Genomic DNA, 17,347 nt, shown 5'->3' with positions numbered 1-17,347 from the left:
CCTCCTTCAGTAGCCTGCGTCGGGAGGAGGGGGACGGCCCCCGGCGCTTGGTTTGCTGACCAGGCTCAGAGCTAAACTGGTTGGCGGGCTGGCCAGTAACAGTGACCGGAGAGGAGACAGCAATACTAGCCAACTTAATCGGAGAAGTAGTGGCAGGGTGAGGGGTGAAGTTGATTGACCCTAGTCGGGGGAGAGGGGCATGGTACCGTGAGGACGGGTCAGTAGCTGGGCCAGACGGCTTGGACAGATCCGAGCGGGGTGGGTGTGATGGCGATTGCGAGGGGGTGTTGTGATCGTGGAGTGGGGGAAAGTCAAGCTCGTTCAAGATGGAGTATTTATTGCTGGTGGTAAGCGGGGGGGGCTGTGGTGGATGAAAACAGGGACCCGATTTACCACCGAGTTTACCCCGACTAACAGATGACCAGGGCTGAGCAGGAGTGGAGTTTAGCGGGATCTTGGGCTTGGCCCCGAGATGGAACCAGCGCTCAGCCGTCCCTCCTAGAGACAGAACAGTGGAGTCCAGTTCCCCAAGTTTTGCGGTGGCGCCGGGGGGGCCCACGGAGACCACAGAGTCCGTGGAAACCTCTCCGGGGACTGAAGTTACGATGGCAGGGCAGATGGAGACCAGGGAGTCGAGGATCAGCTCCTCGTCCCTGAGCAGATAGAGCGTGGATATCCTCCCCTCCAACTCGGACACTTTCTGGGACAGGCGATCACAGCGATCACAGCTGGATGGTGAGGTAAGTGGACCCATGCCTTATGTCTGGTGGTGGATGCTGGGGAAAGAAATACTATGGCCAGTAAAAGTGATTTTTTAACAAGGTGAATGATGCTGGTGGAACGTTTAGCAGGCAGCCAGAGGTACAGGGCGAGACTTACCCGCGAGGGCTACACAACGGTAGCCCACAGCGGAAAGTAGACGTGCACAGGAGGTCTTTAGTTGGATCAAAACTTACCGACACAGGCCCAAAGACTGGGCCTGCTGCGGTGGGACAACCTCTGGTAAGCGGATTCTGTAGCCTTGGTCTCCGATGTCTCAGATTGGTGTTTGAGGCTAGCAATAGCTAGCAGCTGTCAAGCTAAGCAGGCAGGGATTGGGCGCCAACCGCACCCGGAAGATTTTTTTAAAACCACTTAAAATGTAGGATCAAAGCGACCGATTGTCGAGACTTTTTATAATTATAACATAAAAAGCTAAAACAACCAAGCGCTAGCGTGTAAGATAAAAAATAACGCTTAGAAATGAATAAAAAAGCATAGAGTTGCAGGAGCTGCTGGCGGGTGAAACACAACTCTGACGCATGCGCTCTCACCTCCTCCCCACTGACCATCAGCATAGGAGCGCCCCAGGGGTGCGTCTCCAGCCCCTTCTGGTACGACCTCTACACCCACGACTGCGTGGCGACTCAAACTTCGAATACCATCGTGAAGTTTGCAGACGACACAGCTGTCGTGGGGCTGATCTCCGGGGGCGACGAGACGGCCTACAGAGAGGAGGTGGGGGCCCTGGAACAATGGTGCCAGGACAACCACCTCTCTCTGAACGTCTCCAAGACCAAGGAGATCATTGTAGACTACAGGAGGGGGGGGGGGGGGGGCGCCATCAACGGCACAGTGGTGGAAAGGGTGGACAGCTTCAAGTACCTGGGAGTCAACATCCACCAGGACCTGACATGGGCCGGTCACACCACCACTGTTGTCAAAAAGGCCCAACAGCGACTACACGGACTCAGGCGCCTGAAGAAATTTGGGCTAAGGCCAGAAATCCTTAGGGACTTCTACAGAGGCACCATTGAAAGCCTGCTGACTGGCTGCTTCACCACCTGGTACGGGAACTGTACCACCATGGACCGCAGGGCGCTACGAAGAGTGAGACGCGCGGCCCAGCATGTAACAGGATGTGAGCTGCCAGAACTGCAGGAACTGTATAACCAGCGGTGCCTCAGGAGGTCCCTGAAGATCATCAAAGACACAAACCATCCCCACAACAGCCTGTTCTCCCTGTTACCCTCAGGGAGGAGATACAGGGTCCCAAAAGCACGCACAAATCGCTTGAGGGACAGTTTCTTCCCACAGGCCACGAGACTCCTTAACATACACAAATAGTGTAGTAGCTGTACTGTACCGTACTGTAGCTGCTACCATTATGTATGTCTAATGTTTAATTAGGTATATGCTATTTGCACCTGTACGTCAAATACGTCGAATTTAAAATGTTTAAGCACGTCTAAAGTATGCACATGACATGTGCACCTATGTGCAGTGAATATGCCACTGTCTCTGACTTGTCTTATCACTCTACTGCCTTATTGCTTGTTGTGTCTCTTGTTGTTTTTGCACTCATATGGCCTGTTATATTTGTACTATGTTGTAAACGGAGTCCACAGCACAAGAATTTCACACATGATACTTGTACCACGGAGTGACAATAAAAATCTTGAATCTTGAATATAATGGAATCATTTCATTTGATTAATTCATGTGAGTGAAAAACATGTTTAAACCAAGGAAATTCCACTTCTGTGAATTACACGTTCACCTGTTGTTGTACCTAGAGGACAAAGACGAGCACTGAATACTATCAAAACTAGCGGAATACCCGTGCAGTGTATAGAGTGTAAACATTTTCCCATATAGACTCTTTGCCGACAGGCTGGCCAGCAGGGACAACCCGTATAGACTCTGTGCCCACAGGCTGGCCAGCAGGGACAACCCGTATAGACTCTGTGCCCACAGGCTGACCAGCAGGGACAACCCGTATAGACTCTGTGCCCACAGGCTGGCCAGCAGGGACAACCCGTATAGACTCTGTGCCCACAGGCTGGCCAGCAGGGACAACCCGTATAGACTGTGCCCACAGGCTGGCCAGCGGGGACAACCTGTATAGACTCTGTGCCCACAGGCTGGCCAGCGGGGACAACCTGTATAGACTCTGTGCCCACAGGCTGGCCAGCGGACAACCCGTATAGACTCTGTGCCCACAGGCTGGCCAGCAGGGACAACCCGTATAGACTCTGTGCCCACAGGCTGGCCAGCAGGGACAACCCGTATAGACTCTGTGCCCACAGGCTGGCCAGCAGGGACAACCCGTATAGACTCTGTGCCCACAGGCTGGCCAGCAGGGACAACCCGCATAGACTCTGTGCCCACAGGCTGGCCAGCAGGGACAACCTGTATAGACTCTGTGCCCACAGGCTGGCCAGCAGGGACAACCCGTATAGACTCTGTGCCCACAGGCTGGCCAGCAGGGACAACCCGCATAGACTCTGTGCCCACAGGCTGGCCAGCAGGGACAACCTGTATAGTAGGGGTGGGGGAAAAAATCGATTCACCTAAGTATCGCGATTTTTAATGTCACGATTTTTTGGATCGATCTTTTATTCCAGAATCGATAATCGCAAAAAAAAATAAAAAAAATAAAAAAAATAAATAAATTGTGTGCTTGCAGTCAGGCCACTCACTGAACAGCAGGCCAGGCGCCGCCTACTGGTTTACTAGTGGTTTTATTACTTTATTAGTTAGTCTGAAGTAATAATTACACTTCAGGGTTAAAGTGGGTGCATCTCATTGTAAAATTGGACTTCAAACGGCCCAAATCTGGCTTCAAACGGCCCAAATTTCACGTTGGCCCATATCGGCCTGGCCTGCTTGGTATCTAATGCCCGGCCTGAATTATGATCCCAGTCCGCCCCTGTTTTTAACTATATCGCCCAGCCCTACTCATGATATATAATATACAGTCTCTAGTGTATGATTCAACTTTTCCCATGTTCTAATCTAGTGTAAAAAAGCAAACAAACTGAAAAAAGAAAAGAAAAAAATAAACAAAAATCGCAATAAATCGTAATATCGAATCGCAATAATCGTAGAATCGCAATACTTAAGAATCGCAATATAAATCGAATCGGCACCCAAGAATCGTGATAGTATCGAATCGGGAGATAAGTGAATCGCCACAGCCCTACTGTATAGACTCTGTGCCCACAGGCTGGCCAGCAGGGACAACCTGTATAGACTCTGTGCCCACAGGCTGGCCAGCAGGGACAACCCATATAGACTCTGTGCCCACAGGCTGGCCAGCGGGGACAACCCGTATAGACTGTGCCGACAGGCTGGCCAGCGGGGACAGACATTTCTGCGACTTGTTTGTTCCAGAGACCCATAAATGTCATACAAATCGTCAAAAATAGCGCCCCAATAGATACAAATACATGAGCATATAGTATGTGTTTGATGTACATACAAAGAACTGCCGTGATCGGATTTGTGAAACACGCTTTTTATAGACCGGTCTTGGTCTCGAGACCGGTCTCAAGACCACATTTTGATGGTCTCGGTCTCGTCTCGGACTCGCCCTCCATCGGTCTCCTAGGGTTAACCCTGAAGTTACCTCGCTAAGCCACTAATCTTGCTTCGTGGTATAGGCTGCAGGTAAAACAGATGGGTTTTGAACAGGAAGTCGTAACACTAAGTCGTACTGTAACTGGGTCAAGTGGGTAGGGCTACATAAGGTGAATAGCTAGGCTGAAGCTACCTCAAGTATTGTAGACTGTAAAGCTTGAAATATACTTCCGCGATCACCTCAACTTGGAGCCTTGCCGGCGGCAGCTGGTCCTATATAGTCGAACGTCGGCTTGACGAGGGGTCGCAGGGCAGTCCCCAGCAAAATGAGTAAATTGTGTGATTTCAGTAGGATTTCAATGACTAGAAGTTAGCCCAAGGAGAGAATGTAGTGCATATACTTGATAATAGGGTAATAGGGATTTTTTTTCGACCGACAACCGACCATCATTAGCAGACTATTGATCGGTTAACCGAGAAGATTAAAATGCGCTATTTGACTGTCTGTGCCCCATTAAACAATTACCACAACAAATGCTTTATTTTTTTTATTAGAAAGCGTTATTTTTACGTCTACAAGCAGAAAGAAACACATTAACAAAACAAAAAGACAAGTTGAATCCTCCAGCACACTAAACAAAAACATTCCTCCGATAGGCTACTGCTTTAAGAGCTGCACGCATTGCAGAAAGGGGAAACGCGGACAGACGGAAAAAAAATCCATACTCAAAATTCACAAATGAATTATGTTACTGCAGGTGTCAGAATTAGTCTAATAAAATCAGCAGAAATTAATTTTAAAAGTTCAGTACGAAAATGTGTTGCTGGTGAACGAATTTCCACTTTGAAGAGCATGCAGCCGCCTCATCCCTTTCTTTCAGTACACACATCAACAACCTTCAGACTAAAATCAAAGCAAGATTAGCCCTCCTCTTCCGCAATAAATCCTCCTTTACTCACCTGGCCAAACACACCCTCGTCAAGATGACAATTCTCCCGATTCTGGACTACGGCGATATCATTTATAGAACAGCCTCAGCATCAGCCCTCAAAAAATTAGACACGCTCCACCACTCAGCTATCCGCTTCGCCACCAACGCACCCTTCCAGACTCACCATTGTGACCTCTACAATCTGGTAGACTGGCCCTCCCTTAAAACCTGGCGATCCCTCCATTGGCACCACTTTATTTTTAAGTCTATACTAGGCAAGACACCACATTACCTCTCATCTCTCCTCCACATAGCAACAAACACTTATAGCACAAGATCAAGCGGGTACATCCAGCTTTCTATCCCCAGCTCAACCGCTTATAGAACTGTCTTCAGCCGCACCTCCTTCCGTTTTGCAGCAGCATATGACTGGAATATTCTTCAGAGCACCCTCAAACTCGCAACCCTGACATCACTTTCCATCTTCAGACAGAAACTCCAACAGCTCTTTGTTGACCGCTGTGCCTGCTTCCCCCCCTCATAGTACCCCCCCCTCCCCCTTCTCCTTTTCCTACCCCCCCTCTACCTCTCTACCCCCTCCCACCCTCTACCCCCTCCCCCTTCTCCTTTTCCTACCCCCCCTTCTTCCCATCCCCCCTCCCTCTTTACCCCTTCCCTCCCTCTACCCCCATCCCCTTTTCCTCCCCTCCCTTCTTCCCATCCCCCCTCCCTCTACCCCCTTCCCCTTCTCCTCCCCTCCCCCTCCCTTCTTCCCATCCCCCCTCCCTCTACCCCCTTCCCCTTCTCCTCCCTCCCCCCTCCCTTCTTCCCATCCCCCCCTCCCTCCCTCTCTACCCCCTCCCTCCCTCCCTCTACCCCCTTCCCCCATCATGCTGTGTTTTGTTTGGTTTATGCTGTATTGTTTTGTCTTGTTGTGCTGCGTTGTGCTGTGTTGTGTTGGTTCTATTCTGTGCCGTGTTGTGTTATGCTGTGTTATTTGGCTCTATCCTATGTTATATTTCTCTAGTGCACTTTAGCCATTTACCCTGTCTCCCCCCGCCCACCCCCCCTTACCCTAATCCGGGTTCGTATCCTGCCCCCCCCCCTCCCTCCATACTTTATATGTGAATGTTGATATGTTTTATACCCTGTTTTTATAATGCACTGTTTTTATCCTTTTTTATCCTTAACTTGACTCTTTTTGCAGCCCCTCTCCCTTACCCCTTAAATAAGAATTTGTTCTTAATGACTCGCCTGTCTAAATAAAGGTTAAATAAAAAATAAATAAAAAAATGCAGTGTTTCCGCAGATGACAGGCTGCAGGGCGCATCGCTATCTCCTCCTTTTAGCAACATTCTCACTAATCCCACAGTGGTTTACCTGCTTTTGAGATCTGCCAAAAATAGTCCCCCCCTCTCTTCACACGTCCTTATCCACAACTCCGGAAACAAGTAGACTATAAGAGAACTACGCGTCCATGCCACGCAGCTGTCCGTTTCAAGTATATCAGGGCTGTAGGTAGGTAGCGCCCCTTTCCTGACCGTCCAGGTATAATAATTAATAATAATGAATGCCCATTTCAATGTGCGTATCGCTGATTTAGACAGCTTGGGCATGACTCTGGAGGCGAGGTGATTAATTATTATTAATTATTATACTTGGAAGGTCACGAAAGGGGCTAGGCTGAGTGCAGCGGCCAGTCCGCCGTCTCTCGTTGTGAAACAATTTATCTGAACTGGCATGTGTTGGACAGTAAAGAGTAACGTTAATTGATACTTTTCAATCGTCAATTAGACCGCTTCATGTCTGCATCTTTGGAACATGGTAAAAACTAGATAGGATGCTATGATTGTTTATATGTATTATATATCCGTTCCTATTTTGATGGCTGTCATTGAGAGAAAGGGGTTGGCTCAGGAAATGATGTACGGGGTGGGCAGGTATTTAATAAGCCCGGATGCAGCGATTGCTCTCTCTTGAAATCTACGCAGAAGACGAGCCAGACAGTTGAGAGTCCCAGTTTTGTCTTTGTTTTATGTCACGTTATTTGCCAGTGTGTGTTTTGAGTTTTGTAACGCGTCTAAATGAACAGAGGTGGAGTTGTCAATCTCCACTCATCCTCAACCGCCTGAGCTGTCCGAGGAAGAGAGCCTCACCACCACACCTGGGCCGGACTGCAATAGCTTCGCCAGGTGAGCCACACTTTAATTTCTCTTTGATGACAGCCGCATTTCTTTCATGTTGCAGAGTTGCGGTGCCATTTGTTTGCCCCTAGACTCGAGCTTATAACCGAACTTGTAACAAGAGTGAGACTGAATGAGCCAGTGAAGAAAAAGTAATGTTTTACTATCAATCACAATGATTAATGCACTAATGTACCCGATCCAGAGGGAAACAACAACAACCACAACAACATGATTATCAGGCACTCCCCCACAATTTTACATGGCATGGCATGTGTTAAAGGGCACGTGCAACTTTTCTTTTTAACCGTTTAACTGAAAGTATTAAACGGTTAATGTTGAAACGGTCGATTATCAGTTAAACGGTTATCGGTCGACATCCCTACTTGACAATAGCTTTCACTCTCTCCTGTTATCTCCCCATATATATTATATTATACTCGCGCTGTTCGCGTCAGCTGCGTCGAGTCACATTTTCGAGGAGCAGCACGCAGGCTGCGCCAGCAGGCTCGCCGGATGCGCCGAGGGGTTTGATGTGGAAGTATATCAAGGCTTTAAGTGTTTCCTCCCCCCACCCTAGTGAGGGCCACTGTGTGTCGTCTCACCAGGTCTGAAGTCGTGGCCCCACTGGCTGCAGCAGTGCACCTCATCCACAGCGATGCGACTCAGCCGGTCTGCGTTGTAGGCCTTCTCCAGGCGAGACATCAGCATCTTGCTCTTTGCGATCTTCTCTGGAGTCACGTACAACAGCTTGTAAGGAGCCGCCGGGTCCGTCATTGCAGCCATGACTGTTTTGGTGTGTTCCTAGGACCATAAAAAACTTGTATTGTAACATTTACAGATTCAAGATTCAATACTTTTTAGACAGTCTTCCTGGAACTTTGCCGGGTCAAATCCACACGAGTTGTTGTAAAATCGGAGTGGGGGTTAGTGAATAAGTAATGCGCTCTCCTCCCTCTACAGCTGATGTTTAGGTGCCTTTGATTATGTTGAAATGTGAGCTGCTGGCTGGGAGACAACGGTCACTTCAGTCCCCTAGTGGTAATTTCAAGTATGACGTGGGATTTTCGTACACTGGTTTGAGAAATAGCTGTTGTACCGACGACCGTACTGTGCACTGTGTGTACTGTGTACACTACAGAGAGCTAGGTCTAATCTAGGTCCTCCCCATCCTGTCAAATATACACAAGAGAACAAGAGAACCACACACACACACAGAGTACCACACACAAACCAGAGAACCACACAAACAGAGAGTACCACACAGCACACACAGAAACATAGAACCACACACACAAACCAGAGAACCACATAGAGAGAACCACACACACAAACCAGAGAACCACATACAGAGAGAACCACACACACAAACCAGAGAATCACACACACAGAGAACCACACACACAAACCAGAGAACCACAGACACAAAGCAGAGAACCACACGCACAAAGCAGAGAAACACACACAGAGAACCACACACACAAACCAGAGAACCATACACACAAACCAGAGAACCACATGCACAAACCAGAGAACCACAGACACAGAGAACCACACACACAAACCAGAGAACCACACACACAAACCAGAGAACCATACACACAAACGAGAGAACCACACGCACAAAGCAGAGAAACACACGCACAAAGCAGAGAAACACACACACAAACCAGAGAACCACACACACAAACCAGAGAACCACAAACACAAACCAGAGAGCCACACGCACAAACCAGAGAACCACAGACACAGAGAACCACACACACAAACCAGAGAACCACACACAAACCAGAGAACCACACACACAAACCAGAGAACCACACACACAAACCAGAGAACCACACGCACAAAGCAGAGAAACACACACACAAACAGATAACCACACACACAAACCAGAGAACCACACACACAAACCAGAGAACCACAGACACAGAGAACCACACACACAAACCAGAGAACCACACACACAAACCAGAGAACCACATGCACAAAGCAGAGAAACACACACACAAACTGATAACCACACACACAAACCAGAGAACCACACACACAAACCAGAGAACCACAAACACAAACCAGAGAACCACACGCACAAACCAGAGAACCACAGACACAGAGAACCACACACAAACCAGAGAACCACACACACAAACCAGAGAACCACACACACAAACCAGAGAACCATACGCACAAAGCAGAGAAACACACACACAAACAGACAACCACACACACAAACCAGAGAACCACACACACAAACCAGAGAACCACAGACACAGAGAACCACACACACAAACCAGAGAACCACACACACAAACCAGAGAACCACAGACACAGAGAACCACACACACAAACCAGAGAACCACACACACAAAGCAGAGAACCACACGCACAAAGCAGAGAAACACACACACAGAGAACCATACACACAAACCAGAGAACCACACACACAAACCAGAGAACCACACGCACAAAGCAGAGAAACACACACACAAACCAGAGAACCACACGCACAAAGCAGAGAAACACACACACAAACCAGAGAACCACACGCACAAACCAGAGAACCACACGCACAAAGCAGAGAAACACACGCACAAACCAGAGAACCACACGCACAAAGCAGAGAAACACACGCACAAACCAGAGAACCACACGCACAAAGCAGAGAAACACACGCACAAACCAGAGAACCACACTCACAAAGCAGAGAACCACACGCACAAACCAGAGAACCACAGGCACAAACCAGAGAACCACACACACAAACCAGAGAACCACACACACAAACCAGAGAACCACACACACAAACCAGAGAACCACACGCACAAACCAGAGAAACACAGGCACAAACCAGAGAACCACACGCACAAACCAGAGAAACACAGGCACAAACCAGAGAACCACACTCACAAAGCAGAGAACCACACGCACAAACCAGAGAACCACACGCACAAAGCAGAGAAACACACACACAAACAGATAACCACACACACAAACCAGAGAACCACACACACAAACCAGAGAACCACAGACACAGAGAACCACACACACAAACCAGAGAACCACACACACAAACCAGAGAACCACATGCACAAAGCAGAGAAACACACACACAAACTGATAACCACACACACAAACCAGAGAACCACACACACAAACCAGAGAACCACAAACACAAACCAGAGAACCACACGCACAAACCAGAGAACCACAGACACAGAGAACCACACACAAACCAGAGAACCACACACACAAACCAGAGAACCACACACACAAACCAGAGAACCATACGCACAAAGCAGAGAAACACACACACAAACAGACAACCACACACACAAACCAGAGAACCACACACACAAACCAGAGAACCACAGACACAGAGAACCACACACACAAACCAGAGAACCACACACACAAACCAGAGAACCACAGACACAGAGAACCACACACACAAACCAGAGAACCACACACACAAAGCAGAGAACCACACGCACAAAGCAGAGAAACACACACACAGAGAACCATACACACAAACCAGAGAACCACACACACAAACCAGAGAACCACACGCACAAAGCAGAGAAACACACACACAAACCAGAGAACCACACGCACAAAGCAGAGAAACACACACACAAACCAGAGAACCACACGCACAAACCAGAGAACCACACGCACAAAGCAGAGAAACACACGCACAAACCAGAGAACCACACGCACAAAGCAGAGAAACACACGCACAAACCAGAGAACCACACGCACAAAGCAGAGAAACACACGCACAAACCAGAGAACCACACTCACAAAGCAGAGAACCACACGCACAAACCAGAGAACCACAGGCACAAACCAGAGAACCACACACACAAACCAGAGAACCACACACACAAACCAGAGAACCACACACACAAACCAGAGAACCACACGCACAAACCAGAGAAACACAGGCACAAACCAGAGAACCACACGCACAAACCAGAGAAACACAGGCACAAACCAGAGAACCACACTCACAAAGCAGAGAACCACACGCACAAACCAGAGAACCACAGGCACAAACCAGAGAACCACACACACAAACCAGAGAACCACACACACAAACCAGAGAACCACACACACAAACCAGAGAACCACACGCACAAACCAGAGAACCACACACACAAACCAGAGAACCACACACACAAACCAGAGAACCACACGCACAAACCAGAGAAACACAGGCACAAACCAGAGAACCACACACACAAAGTGAGATGAGATAAAGTAAGCCGTCAGTTATCACCTTGCTGCTGGAAGCGTTGAGCGTGACTGCTGACACATTGATGGACTTCAGGTACATGAGCTGGTCCTCCATTAGGGACACTAGGGGACTGACAACCAGGGTAAAACCTGACACACACACACACACACACACACTTGACTACAGTAGGACAGATGTTCAGCAGACCTGTATGTGCTTGCAGAACAAACATGATTAACTGATGAACTGGGAAAGTGGTGTTTGAGAGCATGAACGATGTAAGGAGGCATCAGATCAAAGATTGTGAAACTGTGTGTGTGTGTGTGTGTGTGTGTGTGTGTGTGTGTGTGTGTGTGTGTGTGTGTGTGTGTGTGTGTGTGTGTGTGTGTGTGTGTGTGTGTGTGTACCATTGGAGCAGACTGCAGGGAGCTGGTAGCAGAGGCTCTTCCCTCCCCCCGTGGGCATAACCAGGAACACATCCTTGCCCGCCATGCTGAGGTTGATGGTCCTCAGCTGGAGCGGCCTGAACTCCGAGAGCTGGAACGAATCTTTCAGCTGCTGCTCCAAATCCTTGGACCACGGAAAATCTACAAGAGAGATGAGATTAATTCAGGTCAAAACACAAGCACAGTTTCTAAAATCAGGGTTTTGTTTTTAAACAAGCATTCAGGATATAGTAACACAGTTTTCACTAGCACACTGACTATTTTGCCTGTGTAGAGCTGTACTGCATATCATCAAACTATGGAGCAGGGATGGAATTTAACACAAGCCAGCTAAGGAAAGTTTGAGGAAATTATGGCTTCACCTGGTAAATCTGTCTGAGCTACCAACCACTTTGGCAACTATCCAATCATTATTTTTGAAGCATCATTTGCAGTGTTGGGCAAGTTACTTTCAAAATGTAATATAGTACATATTACTAGTTACTTTCATTTGAAAGTAATAAGTTACTTTACAATATTACTGTCTGTAACTTATAGTAACTTATTACTTATTACACTACTTTTGCATTACTTTCACCAAAATAACAGCAGTAGCAGAATGACATCACCGCCCCGGAACCATCCCGAAAAAGTAATTGTAAGTGTCTTGAAGTCTGTGTAAAGTGTCCAAAATTCTAAATGTTGTCCTTTTCCTTTGTTATTGTCATCTATAGTGGTTATTTGCATAAAAACACACAATTTCATTAGGAAATGATTGTATCTTTATTTAAATATGTGCTTTGATAATAAAAAAAGTAACTCAATTTGTAATGTGTGTTACAAAGTACAAAGTTAAGTAACTAGTATAATATTACTGAAATCCTATTGGTAATAAGTTACATTACTGAGTTACTGCTAAAAGTAATATATTACATGTCATGTAATATATTACTTTTGTAATGAGTTACCCCCAACACTGATCATTTGTAGCAAAAAAACAAGTTTGATGAGAACTTCTGAGTCCTTGGAGGATGCTTCCTGCCCTGATCTTAGAGGGCCATGCTTAGAATGGTTTTGTTGTCATAATAGTAGGTTAGGTTACCACCAAAATCTGTGTTTTTAGTTTACTGTACAACCCAGAACATGGCGCTAATGGAGTCAGCATTGTCCATCCACAATTCCACATACTGTTTAACATTAGCATTTGAGCTAACGCTATTGTAACAAACTATATCCAGGATGCACAATGCATGTGACATTAGTAATCTGATTAACACGTTGACTGCCAATGACGAGATATCTCGTCTTACAGAATCCAACCGTTGAGTGCCAAAGACGAGATATCTCGTCTTAAAAAAAAAAAAAAAAAAAAATTTGACGGTCGGGCGTGGATCAACGCTCCCCCCGTCTCCTATAAAAATATTGGAGTCAGCGAACGTGTACAACCCATTCCACGGACCCACTAAGTGGCGACAGTGCTCTCCACACTAGGAAAAGCAGAGCCAAAACTGTAGGGTAACGCGCGAGGAAACCATTCTCTACTGTAAAATGGATTGGCGAAAACGCTTTCACTTTCGCGCATTATCGCGCTGGGAGCTGGCGGTGGGGGATTCCAAAAATAGACTGGGTGGAAAACACAGTTTGAAACACGCAGCATAAAGCCTAGAATCGCACAAAGCTTCATCAAAGCTCTCAAACCCAAGAAACAAGTGAGCCCTATCCACACTCGCTGCCAGGGAGGGAGGCTGCTCAAACTCGCAGCAGCAGCAGCAGCAGCAGAACACTCGCTTGTGACAAACGCAGGCTGAAAGCCACCACACGCCCACGGAGGGAGGAGTTTGAAGGAGAGGGCGTTCAGAACTATATTGTTTAGATGTCTGATCTCTCACTGATGCCAAAAATAAATGGTTAAAGTGACTGTTCTGCCTGTTTGATTGAATTTCACAAAACTGCGATTATCTCAGCTTTCACTCTCAGACGCTGAAACCATGCTGTACTCAACGGCTAATATCTACATAACTACTAACTCTACAAACTAACTCTTTTAGACAGAGAAAGCACACATTCTATTAGTACTTTTGTGAACTTTGTGTTCACAAACTCCAAGCAGAAAATAGTCCTCGGCTCTTGTAAAATGAGCCAGAATCCTCAAAAAAAAAACTCTGGCAGAACCTACCTACAGTAAAAAAAAAAAAAAAAGGCTGGCAGTGAATGTGTTAATATCACATATTTGGGTGATGTACGCCATCAAATTGCTGTAGCGGGCTGTTTTAAAGCTAGAGCAAAGTTTCTGGTATTTCAGGGATTTGAAAGCCTTCAGCTCCTGAGACGTGTATGCCAATACTGTATTCACAATGTAGTTATAAATGTCCGGTAAGCCTACGTTATATCTGGCAATATAATGAGTTATATTTACTCCAAGTGTGTTTTATAGGGGTCCGCACCTCCGACCAAACTTATTTTTTCATCACTTCTCTTCAACGAAGCCATAACTGTTGCTATACGCTCAACCAGACTACGTTACGGCTGCGGTTTGTCAACAATATGGCGCCGTCCGTGGGGTTATCGAATAAGGTCTATAATAAACTTTGATTACCAGTCCTTTTCATCAAATTAGTAGCTATAATTGGGAGTGATGGTGTTACAGTAGGCTACTGGTGGAAGTGCACGGTCACAATCTGGCCCTCTGGTAGCGAGGAATTGTTTGCCCTCTCTATCATCGAAGTTGCCCATCCCTGGTGTACATGAATGTGAAATAAACTCACAGTGGGCTCTATCGTTGCATCGGCCTATGAACTGCGCCCAACACCAGACGCAGCCCAGAGTAGTGGGCGTGGACCAGCGAACTCGATATTTTGGTATCGGCGCTACACGCAGCCTTAAGCATTACAACCACGCCTTTTAAGCGTAAAATTATGCACGGTCTGCTCATTGGAGAAGTGCAGTAAACCAGTCCCCAGCTTGCCTTTTAAGCTCCAATTCCACGGAGCGATCCAGTCCGGTCAAAGCCAAGCGCTCTGCTCCCCCCCTCCCTTTCATCCCCAAGCGCTCTGTTCCCCCCCTCCCTTTCATCCCCCTCTGTCTGTCTCTATATATAGGCTATTATTCCATATTATTATGCTTCTCAAACCAATCTAACTGCAGTTTAAATACTGCAAGCATGTAAATACGCTACACTATAGCAAGATCAAAGTGAAAAGAATGTTCTAAACGCATCGGCTAGAAAAAAATAGCGTATCCCTCTGATGAGATTAGATTGGTGAAAGTTTGTCCAGAATGATATCGTTTTCTCTCCCCTGCTGCACAGGTAGGATGATGCACATAAATATAGCCTACATTATGTAAAGTCATTGCAGAAATGTGTTTTTATTGTAAAACTAAATGTGAAATAGGGCCAATTTATTGGAGCAGACATCACAGTATAGCACGACAGTAGAACCGCGTTACGCTGTCACTTATCTAAATCACGTTAAATCTGTGAGGGATATATATAGGCCCAGGCTGACATATATGTTTCACATAGGGTTGTGTTTGGATTTCGCGATTTTATTTTGTCCAATATTGAAATGTTCTACAATTTCATGTTGTGGTAACATTACACATTATTTCGATCTATTTCGATGTACCTTTCTATCTATTTAGGCTAATTTGGATGTGATTTATTATCCAAATGTATTAGCCCAATGCATGCTGGGAGATTTCTTTTTTCTATCGGACTTGTGTTGTGTCTGTCTGAGCGAGGGAGTCCGAGAGAGAGAGAACCGGCGAACTTTTTTTCAAGCAGTCGTATTGTGCCTGTCACACTGATGAGCAAGAGAGAGGGAGTGACACAGAGATGGGGGACAGCAACTGGCGCACTGAATAGGCCTGGTTTTCAAAAGCGCAAAGCGCTAAATTAACGCCAGGAGGGAAGATATCATTAGGCCGGTATATAAGGCCGAAACGCCCATTCTCGCCCATTCTGGGACTGCGCCACGCCTATTTCGCGTAAAGCGCATTTCGGGGCCTAAAGCCATGTTGCTATCTTCCCGAGGCAGGCGCAAGGCACGTTTTTTTGCGTTTAAGGCCAGTTTTTGCGCCGAAGGCCTGTGGGAGAATAGGGCCCACAGTCACAATACCACCTATCTTCAATCTTGTAATCATGTCTGTTACCGGAGTTATCGTAGCGCTGCATCTCCTGCTTGCTCATTGCCGGGCCAGCTCCGGACGCCTTCGAAGATGACGAGGAGGATGACCCCGAGGGCAGGGCAGCATCACAGGCCTCCCCCAGCCTGCGCAGCAACCTATTCTTGCTGGAGGTCAGCTCAGCCTGCCGCTCCTTGAGCTCCGTTAGCTGGAGCTCCACCACCTCCAGCTCAGCCTCCACCGAGTCCAGCTCCGCCTGCACATCTAAAGAGGTGGAATTTATTTTAGCAATGGCAATAGTGTTTCAAATTGCAATTGTTAATTTCAAGTCTGAGTTTCAGTCTCTGTTTTTATGTTGGTGCATTTTGTAGCACTATAGGCCTAAGGTCATCTGTGTGATAAACAGTCTAGATCTGTGTAGCAGGTTCCCTCCTGTTGGGTTTAGAGCAGACCCGGGCATTATGCAGATGCGGCCCGCATGATGCTTCTGTCTGGTCCTTCTTGGATTTTCATTTTGAAACACTTGTGTCTCGTGTGTCTCTTCCTGAATAAATGCACAGGATGTTTTCCATAATTTAACTGAGTTATAAAATTAGAGGTTACTTCATGACAAAGAAAAAAATTGGCCCCTGGGGACAATCTGGGATTCTCATGTGGCCCCCCAGGAAAAATAATTGCCCACCCCTGGTTTAGTGTAAGGCCGCGGCCACAGTGATCTGTGGTGTCTGTACGTCTCTGTTCACTTCAATTCATTTTCAAAGATAGCAGACTGTTGTCCATGCAGCGCTGATGAGGCGTATGTCTCCAGCAGATCTCCATATGTTTTGATGGACAGAAGTTCAAGGGGGTTGAACTTTTTCTGGATGGACGTATTCGTCACCATCCGTTTTCCAATCAGAATTGAGGAGGCGTTCTGACGTAGCACACTGGACAAAAACAACCTAATGGACAGAAATCTATCCATTTATAATTCTGTCCATTTTCTGACAGATCAGTATCAGAGTGTATGAAGATGACTCAGAACAGGGACTGTGAGGTCTGACACCTCCACAGGTACTCAATCACCTGTGGCTCACAGGTTGAGAGCTAATGATCCATTTC

At 46.9% G+C, this 17,347-nt stretch overlaps 1 protein-coding gene across 1 annotated transcript in view; it reads right to left on the bottom strand.

The window, feature by feature from the left end:
- recql (RecQ helicase-like) overlaps nt 1-17,347 on the bottom strand; it is a 35,432-nt gene that overhangs the window by 17,356 nt on the left and 729 nt on the right. The window contains exons 3-6 of the mRNA XM_083657524.1: nt 16,274-16,510; nt 12,104-12,283; nt 11,739-11,845; nt 8,062-8,260 (exon numbers count right to left, since the gene is read on the bottom strand). Of these exons, the coding sequence (XP_083513650.1) occupies nt 8,062-8,260; nt 11,739-11,845; nt 12,104-12,283; nt 16,274-16,510 (723 nt within the window). The remainder of the gene's footprint in view (nt 1-8,061; nt 8,261-11,738; nt 11,846-12,103; nt 12,284-16,273; nt 16,511-17,347) is intronic.

The sequence above is a fragment of the Poromitra crassiceps genome, assembly GCF_964638095.1.
Source record: "Poromitra crassiceps genome assembly, chromosome: 2".
Classification (NCBI taxonomy): domain Eukaryota; kingdom Metazoa; phylum Chordata; class Actinopteri; order Beryciformes; family Melamphaidae; genus Poromitra; species Poromitra crassiceps.
This window is presented reverse-complemented; position numbering and strand designations above follow the sequence as displayed.